The 23,589-nt window shown below is 40.3% G+C and overlaps 4 protein-coding genes across 8 annotated transcripts; 2 read left to right on the top strand and 2 right to left on the bottom strand.

Moving 5' to 3' along the window:
- Positions 911-5,053, top strand: LOC109726913 (cyclin-dependent kinase inhibitor 4-like). The gene is made up of 3 exons (XM_020256731.1): positions 911-1,585; positions 3,902-4,105; positions 4,623-5,053. The coding sequence occupies exons 1-3, from the start codon at positions 1,116-1,118 to the stop codon at positions 4,693-4,695; spliced, it is 747 nt and encodes a 248-aa protein (XP_020112320.1). The 5' UTR covers positions 911-1,115; the 3' UTR covers positions 4,696-5,053.
- Positions 7,284-10,521, top strand: LOC109726991 (rho GDP-dissociation inhibitor 1-like). Of its 3 annotated transcripts, none has more exons than XM_020256836.1 (5): positions 7,284-7,665; positions 8,690-8,753; positions 8,846-9,067; positions 9,452-9,536; positions 9,840-9,954. In XM_020256836.1, the coding sequence occupies exons 1-4, from the start codon at positions 7,387-7,389 to the stop codon at positions 9,490-9,492; spliced, it is 606 nt and encodes a 201-aa protein (XP_020112425.1). In that variant the 5' UTR covers positions 7,284-7,386; the 3' UTR covers positions 9,493-9,536; positions 9,840-9,954. The 3 variants fall into 3 exon arrangements, with proteins under 3 accessions (XP_020112425.1, XP_020112423.1, XP_020112424.1); XM_020256834.1 differs by lacking the exon at positions 9,452-9,536 and adding an exon at positions 10,068-10,521 and having other exon boundaries at positions 7,299-7,665; positions 9,840-9,964; XM_020256835.1 differs by lacking the exon at positions 9,452-9,536 and adding an exon at positions 10,068-10,521 and having other exon boundaries at positions 7,302-7,665; positions 8,849-9,067; positions 9,840-9,964.
- On the bottom strand, positions 10,800-17,403 carry LOC109726990 (phospholipid--sterol O-acyltransferase). 3 transcript variants are annotated; one of them, XM_020256832.1, is made up of 16 exons: positions 16,876-17,390; positions 16,120-16,255; positions 15,455-15,599; positions 14,995-15,164; positions 14,828-14,904; positions 14,293-14,506; positions 13,978-14,152; positions 13,448-13,547; positions 12,856-12,950; positions 12,556-12,607; positions 12,359-12,430; positions 11,948-12,116; positions 11,767-11,871; positions 11,594-11,678; positions 11,414-11,495; positions 10,800-11,261 (listed from the first exon to the last, which is right to left on the bottom strand). In XM_020256832.1, exons 1-16 carry the CDS (start codon positions 17,149-17,151, stop codon positions 11,253-11,255), a joined length of 1,962 nt encoding a protein of 653 aa, XP_020112421.1. In that variant the 5' UTR covers positions 17,152-17,390; the 3' UTR covers positions 10,800-11,252. The 3 variants fall into 3 exon arrangements, 2 of the variants coding, with proteins under 2 accessions (XP_020112421.1, XP_020112422.1); XR_002220671.1 differs by lacking the exon at positions 10,800-11,261 and having other exon boundaries at positions 11,594-11,674; positions 16,876-17,395; XM_020256833.1 differs by lacking the exons at positions 10,800-11,261; positions 11,414-11,495; positions 11,594-11,678; positions 11,767-11,871 and having other exon boundaries at positions 11,953-12,116; positions 12,330-12,430; positions 16,876-17,403.
- On the bottom strand, positions 17,978-22,926 carry LOC109726989 (the record flags this gene model as incomplete). The annotated part of the gene is given in 6 exon segments (XM_020256831.1): positions 17,978-19,345; positions 19,443-19,629; positions 20,036-20,497; positions 20,747-21,640; positions 22,127-22,274; positions 22,276-22,926. Coding segments are annotated over 6 exon segments (3,109 nt in total), but the record flags the coding sequence as incomplete, so codon positions are not given.

Below are 23,589 nucleotides of genomic sequence, written 5' to 3'. Positions count from 1 at the left end.
CTTGACCTCCCCGCACCCCCTGCCCTCATCGCCTCCGACCTTGCCGCCTCTTTTTTTCTCTCTGACCCTCCTCCACTGCATTTAGTTAATTTTTCTTTATTATTCTCTACTTTTGGCCTTTAGTTATTTTTTTTTTAAAAAAAAAACAAAAGTGTTAATTCAGAGATGCGCCTATCTATCCCTCGCCTTTTTCGCCTCCGAGACTGCGCTCGCGGCTGCCCTCTGGAGTAGGCGGGTAGGCCGCGTGCCCCCTCTCTTGCTAACGAGATTTTTGGCACCGAGAAATGCTTCCTCTTTTATCGTTAGCGGTGATGGTGGGAACGTGGATTTCTAGAAGTGGATTTGGTGGGTGCAAAATCTACTGCAATAAAAGTGAATGGCGAAGATGGAGGAAGAAAACGCGCTACCTTTCTTGTTATCATCAGAAAAAGCTGTGGAGGAGATGCAGAAGGGTTGGAGAGAAAAAAAAAAAGGTAGCCATGTGGCAGGCAAAGAAGGCGGGGGGTGCGGGTGCGGTAGAGTGCGAGGGTGTGCAGGACAGAGACGAGCCACCTCCATCTCTGCTACCTTTTCGTATAGAAAAAATAAAAGAAAAAGAGAAAAAAAAAAGAGAGAAAAAAAAAACCAATTTGCTGAAAAATCATACTAAATTTACAAATAAAAAAAAGATGATGCAATTTAAAAAAACCTTAAAATTTATGAATATTTTTATGCAAAATGGCCTTTCATATTTTTACTCCAAGTTACAGTGGGCATTATTTGGAAGTCATTTTCACGGTCCAAGTGTTGTGTTTTGATTCGACGAGAAGTAAATTCGTCTTTCACTTTCCACTACTCTCCTTCTCCTATGCTTTTCAGGTACCCCATCGCTCTCTCTCTCTCTCTCTCTCTCTTTCTCTCTCTCTTACATCACCACCTCCTCACGGCCTCATCTCTCTCTCTCTCTCTCTCTCTCTCTCTCCGAGATCCCTACTACGCTTCGTTCTCCTCTTCTCTTTCGCCATTTGTACTCCCCACGCTGCTCCTTTCTCTCTCTCTCTCCCACTCTTCCTTAACCCCTTATATGAGACGATCCTAAGGAGTAGAGGAGATTGGGGGATTAGGGTTTTGTGGACATGGGCAAGTTCGTGAGGAAGGAGAAAGTCCCAGGCGATCTGGGGGTCATGGAGCTCGCCGCCCACAAGGGTTCTTCTTTAGGGGTCCTCACTCGGGCCAAAACCCTAGCCCTCCGCCGCCTCCAACAGGGAGGAGCCCTCGACCCCTCCGCGTTTTCGTACCTCGAGCTCCGGAGCCGCCGCCTCCAGAAGCGCTTCCCCGCCGCTGCGACGGGGACGGTCCGGAGGGAGAGGGTGAAGAGTGAGGCTAACCCTAGCCCGACGAAACCTGCTGCAGTTGGAAGCCCTAGCGCGAGTATGGGTCCCGAAGTGGAGAGCGAGCCGAGAAAGATGGAGGAAGATGGGGGCATGTCGAGCTTGGGGGGGAAGGAGGAGGAGGAGAAGGACGAAGGTTCGGGGGCTTCGCCGGGGATCGACGCTGGCGTAGAGGTTTCATTTGGGGATAATGCTGCGGAGATCGAATGTGTCAGGTTGTTTTTCGTTCGAAATTTTCCGAATTTAGGGTTTCATTTCTCGTATGCTCTTTCTAGGGTTTGTTTCTCGCTCAAAATTGTTCTTTTTAGGGTAATTTTGGGGATATAGACCTCTCTTTGGTAGAAGTATGAGCTTCCAATTTTGCTCTATCTTATTCGATTCTCAGGAATTGGGAACTTAGTATTCGTAAACCAATTACTATATTGGAGCTCCTTGTATTTGCAAATTAAAGCTTCGCAGTTGAACAACCTTGTATACTCTGTTTTTGAAAGAGAGCTCATTTTTCAGATCAAACCATCATTCGCGCTCTGACGGTGATTACGAAATTTTCTTTTTTTTTTTCGAGTATTCCTCTTTAATCTATTCCATATTCTCATCATACTTTGGGGTTTCCAATTCATTTTTCAGATATACTTGCTTACACGTACTTATTGTGCTTTGGCTTGTGTCACATTTTTCTTTCCCCTGCTATTTTACAGTAGATTTTATCTCTATGTTTGATAGTGGGCTTTTTGGGGATGAGGAGAGGAAAAGAAGTTTCTTTTTGTGTAACTCATTATACATCTCATTATTGGTTTTGCTCCTAGTTTTCATGAATTCTGGCTCATAGGATGCTTTGCTGAAACTAAGACAAAGTCATTTGTTTATTAATGGATTAATATTGGAATTTAATTTTATATGAACTTTGATACAAAAAGCAATAACAAGCTTCTGCTACCTCACATTGCCTTTTCTATTTCATTTTTCTGTTTTCTGTTATATTCTTCTGGTTTCCACTTTTCACTTCTTTCACTGTCTTTTTTTTTTAAAAAAAAAATCCTTCGCAATATTACTTTCTCTATAGCAGTTGTCACTTTCAGAAATTATCCCAACTGATTAAACAACTAGTAATATTATAATGTGGAGATTTGCTGTTATTCAGTGAAATGGGTACTTGAGGGTTATGGTCATTTATGGTTGCCAGGGGTTTTACTATTTTTGACAATACCTGAATTAAATACCCCTTCTTTCCCAACTTCATGTTCGCTTTTCATGTCTGTTCTTTTCTTTATGAGTTGATTGTTCTAAATATGACGATTATGAAATTTATTCTTGTACTTTTTCAAGTAGGCTAAAATATAAATATAACCACTTTTACATTATCCATAAACAATCTACACATCTACTTTGTGATGTAGGGGTTATTTCAGTCATCTAGAGCCTTTGCAGAAGTTTCCATGTAAAGATTTTCGACATGCTAAAGGGACCAATAAACAGTTCTTTCTCTAGAATTCCCTGTTAGCTTCTTGACAAGCTAAAAGTAGGAGCTCTAAATTGTGAGCTTTTGCTTTTGGTGGTTTAGAAACTGATTTCCGTTTAATTCTCGGGCCAAAAGCTGTATACCTTGCTGTTGCAAATCTCTTGCTTCTGCTCCTGAATTAGAGTAGCTTTATGAGCCAGGCCAAGCAGGAACTTATACTTATTTAATGTTCTCTAGTCATGTAGTTTTATCAATATTACTATCCTGAAAGGAACAAATAAGCAATTTAGGGTCTCTACATCTCCATAACTCCCACACTGGCATTTAGGTTTTCTGTCCTTATAAAATATAATTCTAAGTCACCCTTTTGCAGTATCTAACCTCATTGAAAGTTTTTCTATCGTGTTTTTTTCTGTAAAATTTGCTGCTTGTTATTTTTTTGAAACATGTAAAACTACAATCTTCTTTAGCATGTTATGTCAAAAAAAAAAAAAAAAAAAAAAAGGAAAACTTCTGCAGCATATTAACTTTTATTTCCAATTCAGGTCCCTTATCTAGTGTACATTGTCTTTTTGCAGTTGGTTATCTTTGCTAAGGAGATTACTAGGCTGTCGTTAATAATGAAGGCGTTTGTCTTGATAGCTTGATTATGGATTATGCCTTTGGTACTAGGACTTATTTTTGGCTAGTGGATGTTATCATTTTGTCAGTAGATGATGTTGCACACACAAAATGCACTTGAAGTTTTAGTTGAATTTGGGGACAACCATTTGATTGTTGTCACTTTGGAGACATATTTCTTTTCAAAGAGTACTTGACAGTATATAATAGACCCATTTCTAGTTGTTGGATATGGTCAACGGCTAAAGTGGTGAAGCCGCTTCTTGGATTACATGTTTGGTATGGGCATGGTCTTAATTATTCAGAGAATAATTTGTGATCAGGAGTTCATGCAGTTTAATGCGAGTATATTACTTAGTTTACTCCATACTTTATCAGAAAAAATTTGATAGAGAACTCGTGCACTAATTATCTGTTTCCAAAGATTTTTTACATCTTTATACTTGTGCAGGAATTCGAGAGAGAGCACACCTTCCAGTCTGATAAGGGATCCGGATGCTATAGAGATTCCTGGTTCTTCAAACAGACCTACATATTCATCTACCTCCTTGAGGAGGGCACCGGGTGCGGTGTCCAGAGACCTACCTTATTCCCAAGATATTGAAAATCTCTTTGCTAATAATGAGCAAAGCCAACAGAAAGCTTTCAGAGAAAAGTATGTACCTTCTCCTTTGTTTGCTCTCTTTATTATCTCCTCATCTTTACTCCTCAAGGTTGTCCTTTTCCCCATTTGCCTGGGTACTGAGAAGCAGCATTCATGTTTTTGGCACACTGGAAGTCTTGAACATTTGTTATTATGGGAAGCTAAAACGAACTTTTGGTCCTCAAAAGCAGAAGCGCCAAATTAAAATTTCTGATTCTGTTGCAGCATTAGGCTGTGAGAGGGTTTTAATGGGAAAGTTATTGGTGTCTTTTCAAACGGCTTGCTTACTCAAATAATAGTGTTCTATAGAAGCTCCAGCTGGGGCAAACCCATGCATGGTCTTTCGCTGAAGCTGTGGCTCTTGTCGGTCAATTTGACAGATATACTCCAATATCTGTACCATTTCTAACATAGTGAAGATTCTTTGGTGTTTATATCTGCAGTTATAGCTGGCATAATTAATAAAGTTTGCTTCTTGTAATTTGTTTTCACAAAACATTAGTCAACTTCGTACTAATGGTGTTTTCAGGTACAACTTTGATCCTGTGAGTGAAAAACCGCTCCCTGGCCGTTACGAATGGGTGAAAGTGGGGGACTTTTGAAGGCCAGAACTGTCTCTGGTCTTTAACTAGCACATTTAATCTCTCTGCTTAGGGTTTTCAAAGGAGGGCAGGGGTGCAGTGGTGGTGGTCTTTGCCGCCCCTCTCTACTCTCCATGTTGACTAACAAAGCGATAGGTGGTTTTTACTCTGATGCTCCCTGTATTATATGTGACTGTTATGTTTAGTCTCATTATATTTGGAAAACTCAACTTTAGTCCTCTGATAATGCTAGGTATGCCTGCCGATTATCTGTGTTGTGGGGGCATACCTCATTCTGTATCCTGCGAATACATGCTGTGGTGAAGGGCAAACATGCCTTTCTATATGAAGATTTAATTTTATGTCTTTCCATTGTTCATGCCGAGCCTCTTTTTGATCTCACTGATGCATTTGCTTTGAATTCAAAGTGCATTTTCACCATTACTTTTTTTCTTTTCATATAAAAAGATTTCCGTTTACCATGATTGCTATGAATAGTCTTATTTGTTGGTTTGTGGTATAATTAGTGTTCATTTTCTTTTACCTGCTGTAAAGTTGTGGATACAGACAATGGTTGGGGAAAGCAGGTGAGAAAATGGCTTCTTTGGAGACAGAGTGGTTTTGGCTTCTGCAAAGCTCTGTACAGCAGCAATGTTACTGCTCTCTGACCACAGTAGGTAAGCAGGCTTTTCTCAGGTGCTCTCTCTCAGGCTAAAGCCGCTTTTATTTTCTGCTTTCCAGGTCCAGTTTCAACCCCTCTCTCATCCTGTCTATCATGGTCAGGTGACATTGGGTTTTCTAAGTTTTTAGTTTAAAACAAAAAACCAAAAAGAAAAAGAGTAATGCTTCATGTTTTCATGATGTTGTTTTTGTACATTGTTAATGTGCTCTGNGGCAATTGCTTATATATTTTTAAAAAGTTTTCAATTTTTTGATTTACCTCCTTTAGAAGGCTAATATTGAAAATATTTTTTTTACGTTTCAACCTATTTTTAATATATTTTTAGAGTTAAAATCTATTAATTAATTTTATTATTTTTATGAAATTATTATTTTGTCCTTTCAAATATACCCGTCTATCATTATTGATTTTTTTTATTTGTCCTTAAGCTAGGAGTATAAAAAGTATTTTGCTTTTTGGTCTTTTCAAATATAGTTTTTTATCATCATCAATATTTTTTATTTGTTCTTAAGTTAAGAATAAAAGTAGTATTTTAATTTTTTTTTAACTGTGGTTGATATTTAACTCACGTTTAATCAAGTTAACTTAACCGGTGGTTACTGCAGCGGTATTTTGAAATAACGGAGGAACATGCGAGGGGTATATTGGAAAGAAAAAAAGTAAAGGTAAATGAAGAATTTTTGAAGTTTTGAATGGTATATAGATAATTATTCCTAAATTATTATAGCTTACTGATATTTTTAACTAAGCTTCTACTTCTTGAGATGAAGAAAGAATAGGTGTCAAACTGGCCGGAAAGCTTTTCCTTTTGCCTTCTATTCCAATTAACAACTCCGGACTCTTGTATTACTAAATCCGTTTTCAATTTTCTCAAAATCAAATCATTGGAGTCATTGTTGCGAACAAAAACGTATCCAATCTCATATTGCCTTTTCTCTCTAAAATCAACACCATGTAAGTCAAATTAGTCAAAGTTCACTCTTCCTTGCAAACATCTACGAAATCAAAATGTTGTTTGTTGTTGTTGTTGTTNTTTTTTTTTTTTTTCCTTTGTTTGAGTTCGTCTGTAGACCTCGACCCAGAAAACACAGAAACTCAAATAACAACTGCTGGATAAAGCAGTAGTTGTTAAAAAAGAATTAAATTGTACGAACCACGACTCGAATCGTCTAAACATCGAAGGGTCAACTCAACCCTTGCCTCTACGGAAAACATATGCACGCGTTGCATAGCCCACAGTGTAGCCACGAACTTCCCCAGTTCGTGGGGGCTCACATGGAAACGGACTTTTTGCACACTAATTTTATTAAAATTTTTAATTTATCAAATAATTTTTTAAAAATTTTATTTGGATAATTAATCTGAGAAAAACGGTGAATCATTCACCGTCTTTCGAAGGTGGTGAATCATTCGCCGTTTTCATATTGTTATTTTTTTTTAATATATATTGTGAGAATTTTTTTTAGATTGTTAAAATTATATGAGAATTATTAAATTTTTATTTATAGTTAAAATTATGTAAATAAGTTGTTAAAATATTTTAAGTTATAAGATATATGTGATTTGTTGAAATTTTTATATATAGTTATTAAGATTATATATGAAAATAAAAAAAATAATAAATCATCCATTTTTTATACTTTAATAAAAAGACAATAAATTATTTACCGTCTCTAATAAAAAAAAAGACAGAAAATTATTCACCGTCTTCTAAATTTTATTAAAGGGGTTAGATGATTAACCGTTTTTTAATTAATTTTATAGAACAACATGAGTGTCTAATTATAAAGTTTTAATGGATTAAAGTGAAAAAAATCCCCATGGAAACACTCTTCCCGCGCGCCGACACCGACCAAAAAAAAAAAAAGAAAAAGAAAAAGAAAAAGGAAATGTCGCTATTAATTAATTGTACTAAATAATTGTCTTAGCGTATACACAACATTCCTCATTCTCACCCTCACACACTAAAAACAGTAACTAAGAAGAAACGCTCCTCGATTTCGATCGAAGAGGAAGGTTTTTGGGTATCGATGGAGGGGGTCGGGAGAGGGGAAGCGGGGAGCTCGTCGTCTCCGGGGGCTACAAAGGATCCATCCGCGGCCTCTGGGGGAAGCAATGGCGAAGCAGGGGAGGAGAAGGAGAAGAAGCGGGGGATCGATGAGGAGGAGGTGTTGGATGGGCGTGGTGGTGATGATGATCATGGTGATGACGATAATGATGAGGAGGTGGTGACCGATAGGGAGGATGGGGTTGATGGGTTCGTTCCCGGGCCTCTGATCTCTCTCAAGGAGCAGTTGGAGAAAGATAAGGTCCCGATCTGCTTATTTTGCTCATTTTTTCAGCATCTGTAGTACTCTTAGTGCTATTTTTGAGTGATCTATTAACGGGTTTCTTCCTTAGACGTGGTATTTGTTGCGTAATGGTGTTCTGGTATGATATATATTTCAGATGGGTTTTTGTTTCCCCCGTTTCTGGGATTTTGTGGACTCTCCATGCTGTTGTGGGTTATTCTTTGTTACTTGATCCTGATATTTATTATTTTGAGTATCTGTTATTTTACTTGCATTGACTCTGATTTTAGGGTTTCACTGATGTTGTGTTGTTGTTGTTGTTGTTGTTGTTGTTGTTGTTGTTGTTGTTGTTGTTGTTTTGTTTTTTTTTCACCTTTGGTGGAAATGCTGAATTATATAAGCTTCTTTAGCTGCTGAGAGTTTGTTCATTCGAAAAAGAACAGTACCATTAAGTGCTACATGAGTACGATCTGATAATAATTCTGTAGATTATTGACTAACATTTTAGTAAATTTGTTTTGCTTTTTGATTATTTACTTCCTGTATTAGAATCAAGATGTTCTTAAATATTGGCAGAGGTAGTGGTGATTTTTTTTTTTTTTTCGGGGCGTGAGTGTATGTGGGCTGGAAACTTCTCGGATTTTTGAATGAGCTTAATCGTCGTCTTTTCTTTCCAAAAAATGTGTCCTAGTTTATGAAAGTCTCGGAAATTTCGATGATTAGGAGTAAAATGTTTGTTGCAATCAGGCCACTATCCAAAGTAGGAAGGAAAAATTAGTTCCTAATAATTATGCAGCTATCCACGTGAGTTAGTGGTGTTTTCCGTGTCTTAACCGAACTTTGCTTCTAGCCTACTATGGAACAACGAAATGTCAAAGCTAACCAGATTTATTTCATCGAATTTCCTTTTCTTTGTTGCAAAATGAGTGAGATCAAATAGTTATCTTGCTATTCATCCAAGCAATTGATAGTGTCTTTGCTCTATCTTTTATAGAATGCTTTAGAGATTGTTATTAACTTGAACTACCAATGATATATGCAGGATGATGAGAGTTTGAGGAGGTGGAAGGAGAAGCTGCTTGGTTGTATCGATGGAGAATTAAATGGTTATATTTCCTGTCCCCTTCCCACTTTTTGTCTTTATGCGGCCTAATTTAATATATGACTCCGTTTAATTAGTTAAATCCTTTTGTTTCAGCAGGCCAAATGGACCCCGAAGTTATATTTCACTCTATAGGAATTGTATCCGAAGGCTGTGCGGAAATTGTTAGGCCCTTGCCGATTGTGGAGAATCAAAGCCGTGTTCTTTTCACTCTAAAGGAGGGATCCCAGTATCGTCTAAAGCTTACATTCAGTGTCAAGCATAATATAGTCTCTGGCCTAGCTTACGTAAACAGAGTCTGGAAGAAAGGGCTCCGAGGTTTGTTTTGTTTCTTTTTTTCCATTTATTTTGCCATGAAAAACCTAGCTGAATAAGAGATCAATAAACTGTGTCTGCTATATAGACTCAAAGTACACGATTAATATTTCACGTCCTAAATGATTGCACCATGACAAGTCATACCAGAAATACAAGATGAAATAAGGATTTGACTTCCAGGAAGGTATCATATAAACATGATCTGCTCCGTGAATTCTTTTCATAATTTTGCAACCCAACTTTGTCCTGTTAGTATCGTTAAACATAGGTAGGAGAAGGCGGACAATACAATCAATGAGAGGGGATGACTTCTGCTTTCGGTTTATACCTGAGGCCTTACTCTTTGGCTGTGGGTTTCTCTTTCCTTTGATTACATTTATACAGATCAGTCTATTTTCCCATTGGATCTACCAGGTGATAATTAGTATATTGAGACCTGGTTGTGTAGAAGCCAAAAGCTTCATCACAGGTATAGTGGCAACTCGCAATTCATTTCTAGCAAAGATTTTTTTCTCCTCCTTGGCGTAATTGTTTCTTTTCTCTTGTCGGGAGTCCGGAGGTTTCTTTTCTCCTGTTGGGAGTCCGGAGATTTGAACATCACATCATGAAAGTGTGCACTTAGGGCTGTAGAAAGAAAGAAAAAGGAGAAAGAGAGAGATGCTGATTTGAATCTACTAAAATATTGTGGACTGATACTCTAGAAATTCCTTTTGAAGGACGTGGGCGGGTAAGAGCCTCAGCATTCTGACTATTTTTTTTTTTTATTTCTCAGTCGATGAAAGTAAGGGAATGCTTGGAACATTCGCTCCTCAACGGGCCCCTTACGAGCATTTGCTGGAAGAGGAGACTACTCCATCTGGCGTGCTTGCCCGAGGAAATTATTCGGCAAAACTCAAGGCATACATTCGTTACGCTTAGTTTTATGTAGCCACTTCTTGAATTTCCTGGAGTTCATCTTTTTCCTTAGACTGTTCTGAGTTTTTCTTATCAATCCTTGCAGTTTGAAGATGATGACAAGAGATGTCATCTGGAACTCGACTATTCCTTTGAGATCAAGAAACGCTGAGGACAAACTATCTATTATGGCAAATTAATGTGGGTTATAACTGATTGCAATATTATCAAAGACTTTACGGTGCGAAATTTCGTGGACTTCGTGGACTTCGTAATTGTAATGTGGGTTATAACTGATTGCAATATTATCAAAGACTTTACGGTGCGAAATTTACGCTGTATACCTGAAAGAGTCGACCAATCTTCAGCTTCATATGGTTTCATGGATTTACAGCGGAAAAATTGCCATATTCTTTTTAAAGCATTACACTGTAAATCATCACATTGTTATTTTGAGGGATTCCTACAGGCGTTTAGAGCTGGAATCTCATCTTTTATCACCGTGTCAAATCGAAAAAGTGATTCATCTTTTTTGGGAAGGTTCTTATTTTTTTCCTCCATCAAAGTATTTTAATTAATCTTTTTATTCTCCTCTAATCTACAGTTTGATGGGGGAAAAAGGGGGAAAAGTTTGTTGCTTTCTGTCTCTATAATTAGTTCACAGAGCAGATTTAATCTGTTCGCCAGTATTGTTACTCGGTAAAATTGAATAGTTTTCTGAACCCGCGTCCATTTCCAGCTTCATCTTCAGCGGCATCATGCTTACTATCGCGAACACACAAATAAAACTTGCATCAAAAAACACTTCAACTGAATCAGCAAACAAATTAGAATTATGAAGTTTGAACATCTCACTCTCGGATTTCAACAAACACGGACGGTAAATTAAGTTGCATGCATGACAAGCCTCTGGCACAATTTTTTATTTGCATAGATACGCTTAACTTTTGAGGGAATATGATAGCGTATATTATCTAAGGTCGTCGTCAAAGGAGAAAAACGTGTTAGTAACTATACCCATGCAAAATGCCTTGTGTGCTAGGGAGTGCCACTGTGGCATTATATATCTACATTTTGAAATGCTATGACTAAATCACGCTACATTTGGCTTAAATTTGTATTTGCTGTGAAACTAAATGCTCAGCCTCAATGAATGATTATCAAAGCAATCAAAATTTTCAGTGAACAGTGATGAAATTTCCCCGCTCACAAGGTCAATCCCTAATCAACAGCTCTTTCCGCATCACCCCTGCATTTTCTCCAGTTAATCGGATGGAGACACTCATCAAAGCTAATCAAGCTGCAGCCAAAGACATAATAAGTCGGTGATAAAGAAAAGGCTAATAATAATTCATTGCAACAACAAAAATGTGTATATCCCCAATATAATTGTATTAAGTGTAACATACAGCTAAAAAGGGGTGAAAAAACAGTAAGAGGAAAGAAGCTCACTTTCAAGTACTCTGAGAGGAGGTCTATCGATGAGTTCTTAAGTCTGCAACTCTGACCAAGGTGAACATCGCCAAATGCATACCTGGATTACCAATTAACATGATTTTCTTTCCCTTCATTGTAAGTTAAATCAAATCAAGAGAAAGATTGAGAACGAAAGTATCAAAAAAAATGAAGGACCTGTATTCACAATGGTCGGGCCAGGCACAGCGAGCTTTCCCATAATCCCAATGGCAATCCACATTTCTCAACGGACCGCGTCTGGCTGTTTACAAGCCTCTGTTAGTACTCGAACTAAGGAAGTCAAATTGAAGAGTATAAATAAAGGAAATGTAGTTGATATAGAATAGTACCTTTAGTCACGAACTTGGTTTTAGTATCAGGATGTATATCATGCCACATTTGAAGCCACAGCTCACGCATCAGAACAGGGTACCTTACGATATTCCTGTGGTGTCCTGTTGAAGGAGAATGGTTGTTAAGCACAAAATAAATGAAATTTGTACAAAAATACTCGAGGAATAACTGTCGTACCTTTATCAAGCTCCCATACTGCAGTTCTCCCTCCTGGAATACTTTCAGAGTCTTCATAGTAGGTAATGTACTTTACACGGGGAGTTCTCGTCATGTTTGGAATTATATCTATGTCCCTATGGTGTTCTACGTTCAGGCTTATTTGCACGTCAGATCCATCATGCTCAGCCTGTTGAACGAAAAAGGAGGCAACATGCTACTTTACTAAAAAAATTACTTGAAAAAGGTAGAGTGTTAAGAAATATTGCATGCGATAGTTGGAAAATCTTCATTTATAATTTTGAAGATTACAAGAGAAACTGAGATAGCTATGGGTAGCCAGTGCAAGCTTTGTAAGTATATAGAAAGATATTAATTGATGAATAATGAGGTTCAAAACTACCAATAAGAGTTCGAAACCCATTTTAGCACCTGTGGGGCTCTCGTTATATTTACTTTAGGTCCGAGCCAAGTCTTGCACCATGAAAGCGAATTATAGGATACCTGCAATACAGCAATTTACTGATGAATGAACAGATGTCAAGCTTAGTGTTGTTCTTTATTAAAATAAAAAACATATGGTGCTATTATATCTTAGCCAAGAAGGAAAGATCGCTTCTCATACATACTGTTCCATCCCCACTTGAAGCACCAGGGTTTCCAGCAACAGAATTCCCTGATCTGAGAAGAATATGCACAGAAAACACGACCTGGATTAGTAAGGACCTAACTACTACATTCCAGCAAAATAACCATGTCCTTAGTCAAAGTATCATGTAGCAGGCTAATACAGAAGTTCGACAAAAGCAACTGTGTAACATTATAATAAATCTTTTATTGCAGTATATCACTCTACAAAATGGATACTACTCTACAAAGAGCTTATTACTAGTATTACACGCATAAGTGAAAAATTTGAAGACACCTGCCTCGAAAGTAAAGTTCCTTCATATTCATAAATCACATCAGTTATGATCCAGTTGTCAGGATATGGTTTGCCACTAGGTGCAAAATAGTATCCTACCTGTTTCAAAAGTACATAATAATATTCATTAGGCCAAATATCCTTATTCAATACAACTTTTAGATAACAATACCAGAGGAGAAGGGAGAACATGTAAGGAACTATTCTACAATGTTTCTGCCAATGAAAATTGCTTTAACAGATCAAATATGACACTTAAATCCTAATGCATCATACACATGAAATAGGGATACAGTAAAACCACATAACTCATGCAAGTAATATCCAGCATTTATCTAGCAGAAGAGAAGTGCTGATAGAGCCACATCATAAATCTATCTAGCAGAATAAGAAAAACAAGTGACCATTTAAAGAGTTTCAAAAATATTTATAAGAATTAAACCCAAAAAGAAAAGACCGTAAACAGAGAATTGATAGACAATAGTATAGCCAATAAATCAGCTAATGGGATGCTATAACAGTATCAAAATATTACAAAGTCCAAGGAAAAGCTACTCTAGAAAGTTCTTTCCAGCTAAAGAATTTTGTGCTTCTACCTCAGTCTTCGAATCAATCCCATATATACAGAATATGTTCTTTAGTGGTGGTCTATCCCATGGCGTAAGAGGATTTAGCACTGGATCGCCCTGGTAATACCTGAGATTAAAAGCAATTAAAATTTAGAACAACATGCCTTCCGTAGATGCATAAATCAAAATTGGCATTGTAATAATATGAAATAACTCAGAAATGGCTTAACAGGGAATTGCATAGAATAGCATGAACATTTCCAGGTTATGGAAATTGAACATGTATCCATATAAATTACATGCACGCTGCAAACTCTGATTACATATTTCACATCATCTGATGGCAGCATAAATTTAAAACTGCCGTGAAAACTGTTATGAAGAAATTAAATACTACATGGCCAACAAGTAAAGAAGAGATTAAGGATCTGTTAATCAAAATAAAGGTCAATTCTTCAAGACAACTACACCTTCAAGTGATCATGAACGTAATCACATAGTGTAAAGAAACCTAACACTGTGGTAAGAACATGCTTTTATATTTTTGCCAAGCTTACTTCTCGAGCTGATAGGTAAGCCTTTTGCTATCTGGGTCATATTCCTCTATTGCTTTGAAGAAAGTGCCATCTGAAACTTCTCTAGCAGAAAAAGACAACAAGGTAGGTTTTCCGCATTCCATGCTAGCAGTCAAGTTTTCAGCTACTTCAGTGATTGTCGGATATGCATCAATCCCTGCAAAGGCAAGAGAATAACTAGTTTTCAGCTACTTCAGTGATTGTCGGATATGCATCAATCCATGCAAGGGCAAGAGAATAACTAGTCCTGGCACCACAATATATTAATAGGAGAAATAAGTGATGCTAGAAAAGCACCTTGATGGGTAGGAACCTCAATATTGATTATGTCGGTGGGCCAGCCAGAGTAGTTTGAACGAAATTCCATCTCATCACAATGTAGAGTGTGCTGTTGACCTCCCCTTCCCTCAAAAAAATGTCTCGAGTATATATTGTCTGCTTTGCAGTACTTTGAGAATGGCATCAGCCATAAAGAAGAGCCAAACGAATTATACATTAATCGTGATGTTCCCTGAAAACAAATACAACAAATTTAAACAGATATTTAAAGCTTTTTCAGATGATTAAATATGCATCACATCTGTTTAGTCTCTCTGCTAGTCTTCTATGCAAATTCAGCGCACGCGCACACACACATACCAAATATTTAGAAAAAAAAAAAAAAAAAAAAAAAAAAACCAAGATATCTACTTCAAGGTACCTAATCATAGTGCTGCTAACTTTGAAGTATAAGAGATTGCATTATGAAAAGATATTAAAAGCAATAAACAAAAAAGGAAATGAAGCAATGGGCAAAGTCGGACTGACTATGACCGTTGGTAAAAGGAACAACCTCACCAACTGGAAGACCAAATGTAACTCCAGAAAGAGTGGCTCTGACGGAGTCAGTGGCACCGAGAAGAGGAGCACCTGAAGTTGAAGCACCCATAATAATAAACTATCGTCCTAGACAGGTTAGAATTCATGTATTCGACGTATAAATTAATAAAGTGCATATACCTACAGCAAAATAAGCAAGAATATGATCATCGAGCCATTGAGTATAGTACTTCGGAGCGATTTCAAGCTTCAGCCATTCTAAGAAGTAGCGAAAAACATTGTTCCCCATAGAGTGAGCAAATACCAAAGAGGGACCCCCACGAAGTTTCAGAGCTATTTCAAAAGTTAATCTGTAGGACAAAGAATGTAACAATCAACATAGGCGATCAAATTGTTTTTACTTGAAAAAAGACATAGTATTCACACGTTGAAACAAAAAAGATGCACAACTGGGGGGAAAAAAAGAATGCGGAGTTGACAATTCGAAGGAACTGACACTATCATCCTTTATCAAAACCAACAAAGTTATGATTCTACATAGAATCAGGAGAAAACAAAAAAAGCATTTCACAAAGCAATTGAATCACCACTTTAAGAAATTTGCCAAATATACGAGTAACGGGACATAAGAACCACGTACTTCAGTCTGTGAAAGTAAAGGTCTCGCTCCTCAAGCATAGATCCAGACAATCTCCAATCATATGGAACAGCAATAATTGCATTAGCTTCAATACCAAACTCGACACACCATTTAAGCCATTCTTTCCACACCGAAGAAAGAGGACCTGGAAAATCTTGCTTAAATATAGTAATCAACATAGAGTAAAGTTTCGCTTCATACGTCACTGAAATATGCTTATATTATCACAATAAATTTTTGGGCATGAAAAGTAAGAAGACTTATGGACTACATTAATCTCAAACAGCACGTGTTGATTGAAGTGTGTGAAATTTTTTCAAAAGGGATGGGGTCTACATATACAACGTTACTGCACATTTTTTTTATCACACTATATGAAGTTCTATAATTGCACAAAAGCATTTTGTATATCTAGTTGAGGAGAGCATCGTCTGCTTTAAGTAGCTAATATCCAACTCCTTTTGGAATATTAATAACAGTCAATGCCTGGGAAAACACCAAGGAATATCAAGGCAAGAGAAAGCAACAACTTGAAGTAAACTAATCATAATGCACTTTAGTGGACATGTTTCTTCATATTTTACCAAAGAAATGAAAGATATGGTAGCAGATTAGAATTATCCGATATGAAAGAGAAATTGAGATGAGATGAAGCATTTATATACCCGTTATATAACCAGGATCTAGTTCTGTGATCGCAGAAAGACCGACCTCAGGCCTCGATTTGCAGTCAGGATGGTCTGTTTGATTATAAGGGTCCAGCATCATGCACTTAAGCCAACAGTTTACAGCAGAAAAGAGCTGCTCAACACATAAATTCAGAAAGCAAAGTAAATTTTACTCCATCATCTACTCCAACTTTTCAACTTATATAATTACATATCAGTAAATTTGGAGACGTGAAAAGTGCAATATGCCAATACAACCTCTATAAAACTGGAATACGAATTTATTGCGAACATCCAAAGTAGAAGTGTCAAATCAATACTGAAGGATATAGTATCCAGAACTACATGCCGCAAACAAATAATAAAAAACAACAGATCTATGCAAACGATATTGAAGCTTAAACATATACAAACCATCAAACATAAATGTTTGATATGTACAACCATTTCAACAATAAGAATATCAAAAATCCAATTCAATCCTATTCAATCCAATCCAATCCATATCCAAGTGTAGCATCATTAAACAAACAAAATATCACAAGTGAGAGAAAATAAACAAGAAGAATAAGCGATCGATCATCTTTGCGGTATAAAAAAACTTATCAATTACTCAATTCACTCAGAGAAATGCAACAAAATTCGGTAGGCATCGAGGAACGGCCATAGGAGCAAATTCTCACCACCGGGATCACGAATCGAGATCGAGAGAGCGAGAGAGAGAGATAGATAGAGAGGGTAGAGTAGCGTTACCTTGGTCGTGTCGAGCCAAACGGAGTCGAGGGGGTTGAAGTCGAAGGGGGAGTAAGGGCAATCGAGCACAGACCACGCCCTCAGCTGCGTCGACGCGAACCCCGGTATGATGATCCCCGAGAGCTTCGAGTAGTAGTTCTCTGCTCCGCCGCCTCCGCCGCCTCTCGCCGCCGATCCCTCCGCCGCTCCTCCTCCTACGACGAGCACACCGGAGGAGACGACGACGACGAGTAGAAGGAGAGGTAAGAGAACGCGAGGCGAATCGTATCGCCCCATGGAAACCCTCTTCGCCTCTCTCTCTCTCTCTCGTTCTCGCTCTCACTCTCTCGGGAGAAGGTAGAGGGAGGAGAGCTCACGGGCTTTTTGACGAGGGGAAGCGGGAGGGGTGGGTTGCGAAGGAGGGAGATCTTGACCGTGGGAGCGGGATCGGACGGACATGAGGCACGTGAGCCGTTTTTGAAGACCATGTGTGGGAGCATGAATGGAGAAAGAGAGAAAGAGAGAGAGACGAGAAAGATGGATTCTAATTTCTAGAAGACTGAGACTATACATTAATAGCTGGACCAGGTTGAGTGACGGGCTCGGAGATTGGTCAAATGGGCTCGTGTCGTGCTATGGCAACGGCCTAGTAATTAGACTCTACGAACTCGACCCAATTGGAAATTTGGAACCAATCGTGTTATTGGTCCCCATGTGGCAAACTATGAATCACAGAAACTCTTTTGGGGAAAATAAACTGGTCCTCAGGAATGTTCCCTGGACCGGGTCTGCCATGTCGGTCGTGAATTGCCCCAGTTAAAATGCGACAGCTGCATCAATTTCTGAAAGAAATAAATGTTACCAAATTGATTATTATTTTTTGAAAGCATTGGATCTTTATTATAGAAGGCTGTAGAAAGAGCTGGCGCAGCATAGCATCCAGCAATCAGCATTGAATAGTTTGGTCTTCATGAAACTGGATCTATCGTAATAATTACAGAGAAGTAGGGTAAATAAATGACCTAATAATGAGTGTCAAAAGATTTATAATGACACTCGGATTGAAAAAGGTAAGAAGAACGTGATCTCCAACCACTGGGAGTTGCCGAAGAGAGAATACAAGTTACATGATATTACTTTTTTTTTTTTTTCATTAATTAACAGTTTAACATACCCCGATAAACAGAGCCAACCCCAAACCCTCCCCGCTGTCCCTGCACCCTTCACTATCCCTGCACCCTTCCCTGCGTATAAAGTAGAAACTCTAATTAAGTCCAGTGACTTAAATTGGCTAATACACATAGATAAATCTCCCTACCATGTATGTATATGTTATTACCACAAAAATTCTCCAATGAATATACACCGAATAAAAAACGGCACCGAATCCACGTCTTTGGAATCTCTTCGCCGACTCTTCCCCAGTTGAAGAAATAAAACTGTCACCTCCTCTTCGGCAGTTCAAAGGCTCTTTTCAAGAACCTGTTGGCCACCTCGTCGTCGCGGTGGCACAGCACCCGTAGCACGGTGTTGGGATCGGCGCGGCTCCACCGCCCAGTCGTAGGCGGCATCGGCACCTTCCCTGGGCTGATGCTGCTTGCGGCAGCGCATGCCATCGCGGTGAATTCGTCCACGAGCTTCTCCGTCGGCAGCGCCATGAGCGCCACCACCCCCTCTGCTGCTGCAGCCTCCCGCTCCACCACCTCCTCTGCTACCAGCCCCTCCCCGCAGCTACAGAACACCCGCTTCAGGCTTGCGAAGTCCTCCGCTACCGCCGTGTAGTCAGAGCGTGCAAACGCCCGCGCGCTCCCCCCGGCAAGAAGCACCATGAGGAATGCCTCGAAGGAGGCCTTCATGACCTCACGCACGGCAAGGGTCTGTGCCCGGTCGGTGAGGACACCGACAAGCACTGCAAGGTTCTGTTTGAGTGTGCGGAGCGTAGGACGCGCGCGAGCACCGGCGACACCGCCTAGGTAGAGGTAGTCATAGAAGGAGTGCGCACAGTCGAGGAAGACAAGGCGGTAGGCAGAGAGCTCAGCGACATGGAGGATGGCGGAGTGGAGGGCGGCACGGGCGTGCTCAAAGTGGGTTGGAGCGACAGCACGGCGGCGGGTGGGGTTTGGGGTGAGGACGCGTGGCGATGGGGAGGGGCCGCCGACACCGAGAGCAGAGCGGGAGAAGAAGGAGAGGGACTTGTCAATGGAGTGGAGGAGGGCAAGGAGGTAGTGGAGGGTGTTGAGGCGTACGTATAGCCGCTGCGTACCGCGGCTTGTACTCGGACGTGGGTGGTGGGTCTCGCCCTGTGCCCGCGTCGACTTGCAAATGATCAGCCTCGGCTTAGCCCCACCATCCACACCAGACGGGTCGGGGGTGCCGTCGGCAATGCCGGCCTGGCACGGCGGCGCCGCCTTTTTCCAAAGCTGGAGGAGTTTCGAGTCCTGGTTGCACCGCGTCAGTGGCGGGAGCGACGGGATGTAGCTCTGCTTTGTCCCTTTTAATTTTTTGTTAATTTAAATCAACAAGAGACCATTAAAACTACGGAGCTATTGGAGATTAGAATTGAGACTGAAGTGGAGATTTGTGATTACCACATGAAGCGACAAAGGAGGCGTAGTCCTGGACGAGGCTGTCGATGCCGTCAGCAAGGTCCTGGACCAGTTCTTCACGGGCGCCCACTTGGATCTCAAAGAATTCGTCGGCTGTCACCTTCGCCAGCTTCATTAGATCGACAGCAGATTGAGCATATGGCTCCGATTTTGACTTTGGGTTCCAACCCTACAAGCAGAAGCAAAGAAATAAACATCAAACAAGTTGAATTATCACTATCAACAGACAGTGCAGGACTGTTTGATCACGAGCTTCTGAATAAGTACTGATTGAGTAGAATAATTCAAAGAAGCACTACAAATTTTCTTTCCCCATAATAGAACGCCCCTCAATAGAATGAACCTCATTACAGAAGCTTCAAATTTTTATGGCTCAAAAGCTCAATTCAGTTCATATTTGCAAAAACGCTTAAATACTGTTTTTCGAAGTAGAGAAGTTTCATCCATTCACCGCAAACACACCAGGTGTTTCATTTGACAAAATATGTTATTGCTTTGAAGAGTAGATAAGCTTCTTCATAAACTAAGCTGGGCCAAACAGGAACAAGTACGGGGAGAGCTTTAAGCATACATACCTCAGTCTCTTTAGCTCTGTTAACACACTCCCGTCCAATCCTCAGCCTCTCATTGATCCAACTCTTCATCAAATTCAAAATGACAGAGTCGACTTCGTACGGGATCATCTCCTTCACAATCGCCTTCCCGCCATCCTCGCAATCCACCGAGTCCTCCACGACCATATGGACCAAAACCTTCTCGAGCTTGCTGGCTGACTGGAGCACGCGAACCGACTCATTCGTTAGGCCCGACATCCGCGAAACATACTGCTTCAGCACTACACTGAAGCAGTTGTGGAGGGTCACAGCTGCCACCGCGCTGGGAACTGGGTGCCACTTCTTCAGTATGGGGCTATAGGTCTCTTTCTCTGATATAGCCAAGTCCTCTATCTCTTTGGCTAAGTTCATGAGGACCTCATTTGGATCCTCGTCAACTTCCACCACCATACTGTCGACATTCCCGCTCCCATTCTCGTATATCTGTGTCAAAATATAGATATTAAGTTACGCAAACCCGCTCTGATGAAGATAGCTAGTTGTTAAGGTTTATTTCCAGGAAAATTTTGTCGCAGGGTTGAAATTGAGAACGAATTCAACATTATTTTTCTGATAAAGGTATAGAAGCACTATAAATTGTAACTTTTAGTCAGAATGAATTCTAACAAACATAATGGCAAATTATACCACCAATGCGTAGTGATTGACAACATATGTAATATCAAGACTCACCCGGGTGAAGGCATTCTTTATTGAGGATCTAATATAGTGATCGACCCGATTTCCTGACAATGAACTGCTCAGAGTCATATAATCACGCTCGCCATGGACCGGTGTACCACAACAAGTTGAGGTATCTTCACTAAGAATCTTTGCAGTCGAGAGAGCCAAACACAACACATTCTCCATCATCCCCACAGCACCCTTCTCAAACCCTTCGTGATAGTTCAATAGCTTCCTCTCTGCCCACGCCTGGATAGAATTCAACGTCGCAGATAAAACCCTAACATACCCAGGCTCTCTATCTGCCTTTTTCGCATCATTCCCAACCTCCACCAACATTGCCAATGTCGCACAAATCAAGTCCGGCTCAACTTGCCCGGTCACCACATATTGTTCAAAAAGGACCCAGGTGAAGCACACATTGTGGATCATCCTATTGATCCCTAAAGCAGTCCATGTCTTCTTCATTAGCTCAAGTAGCTCGTCAACCTCGTCGAGCACCACAGTCTCGTCCCTAATGTCGAATATGGCGCGGAGGAGGGATAAATAAAGGTGCATGTTGAGAGGGAAGCCGTCGGCCCAATGGCAAACCTCAACGGGAGCGCCATTGGGGTTTCGCCAGGCCAGGGCGAGCACGCAGCTGCTGAGGGCTCGCATGGATTCAGAGTTCTTGCTCGTGTCAATGGGCTTGAGCTCGCTCAACTTCATGATCTCCCGGAAGCGAAGGGCAGCGGGGTTGAGCCGGTCTAAAGGGACCAGGGGGTGGTGGATTAGGCCTGCTTCTAGAATCTTCAGCTGGCGGCGTTGCCATAAGTGGTATTCATACGCATCGGCAAACTCGGACGGTTTTAATTGGCGAAGAAGCTCTAAGGGGAGGATGATTGTCTCTGCTCTTCTACCCATCTGATAAAATGACACAAAATACACCAAATTACCATTAACTCCAACACCAAAGATTCTACACTGAGTGACATTCTTAGTATATACAAAAGAAGCTCTACTATCTAAAGAACATAGGGAAGGAGATGAAGCTATATGACTGAGTACTTCTATCAAATACATTATAATGTGTTGCACAACTAGAGTAACGAATCATCTCCTGTACAGTCCCAAGTGTCCAATTAATTCTATCGAACACCTAATAAGAGCTATTCAAGTAATTAAAGTCAGATAACTATATATCTCTTCCATCACTTGCAATGGCGAAACTATTTTGCACCTTCGTACCCTTAAATAATGACATGATCACTATCACTAAATTCATTAGAGATATCTCTCTTCACCGGGAAATAACATCAAACACATTATACGCATCTTCTATGTTCTACGGTAATCTCAATTTAATATAACTCGGAGCAAAATGTAGAGATTTTGTTGCTGTATTGAGACCTGGCCGACGAGGGAGCGCATAAGGGTTTTCCGGAGACGGTTGTCGCTGAGCTCGGTGACCCCCATCTGCTGCCGCATGATCTCGGCGGAGGTCATGGGCCGCTGCCGCACCTTCCCGGCGGCGGCGGGCGACCCCATCGGCCGCATCNCACCACCGTCATGCCCGAACCCGCGCCACCGCCTCCTCCGCCGCCCTCCACGGCGGCTCCGCCTCCGCCTCCGGCGGCGTCGGAGGCGGGGAAGTAGGAGAGGGGGTTGCGGCCGCCGAAGCCGGGGGCGGAGCGGCAGGAGGTGAAGAAGACCTCGTAGGCGCTCTCGCGGAGCTCGTCGCGGTCGATGGAGTCGAGGCGCCCGAAGGGCCACCGCAGCTCCGCCGCGCCGGCGCCCCCGCCGCCGTCGAGGGATTCGTCCGGGAACGACGAGCCCGAGGAGAGGCGGCGGCGGCCCATGGTCGCCGGAGTTTGCGGTGGCGGAGGGGTTCGTGGGGTGGGGGGAGGCGTGGGACCCGCTCCCACCATATTGAGGGAGTGCTATAGATAGCTACGGACATCGTTGGACGTTGGAGGTGAGGAGAGAGAAAAGAGCGATACAGGATGGATTTTGTCACTTGCCTGGGAAGATACAGCGCAGCCCCATTGGGATGCACAAAACCCTTTCCCTGCATCCGGTGCTCTCGCGCGTAGACCCATGCACCGGACAGTAGCCGTCCATTCGTTTTGCCCCCTACTTGAAAAGGCTTGGACGGTACAGATTTAAGTGAGAAGTAGGATATATACAAATAAATGGATGAAGAATACTTTGGTCCATACTACGTATATATGGGCTAGGCGCAGGCAACGATTTCTCCGTCGCTCCCCTTTCACGCGACAGAGCAACAATTCAGGGTGTGTTTGGTTTCACGTAAAACTGTAAAAAAAAAAAATTTGGGTGGAAAAAAAATTTTACGTGCTAATATTTGCTTCGTAGGAAAAAAAAATAATTTTCGGTGAAAATTGTTTGGTTGAACGTAAAAGTAAAAGAAAAAAAAAATTATAATTAAAAATTTATTCTATATATATATACATGTATATTTATTTTATATATTATATATTATTAATATATAATAATTATCATATTACATATATATTAATATTATATTTTATATTTATAAATAAAATATTATATAATTTAAAATATATTATATAATAAATTACTATAATATAATATATAATANATTTTCTCTTATATATATATATATATATATATATATATATATATATATATATATATATATATATATATATATATATATATATATATATATAGAGTCCGACAGAGAGAGATCCATTATGGACCTTTCGGTCCTCTCCTCACACGGTCCACGAGGTGAACCAGACCTCGTGGACCGCATGAACGAAAACTCAACTTTTACACACAATCCGAAAAATTTTTTTATAGACAAACAAACATCAAATTTTTATTTT

Source organism: Ananas comosus, linkage group 22 (assembly GCF_001540865.1).
Source record: "Ananas comosus cultivar F153 linkage group 22, ASM154086v1, whole genome shotgun sequence".
Classification (NCBI taxonomy): Eukaryota; Viridiplantae; Streptophyta; class Magnoliopsida; order Poales; family Bromeliaceae; genus Ananas; species Ananas comosus.
Note: the sequence above shows the minus strand (reverse complement) of the source record. Positions and strands in the feature narration are given on the sequence as shown.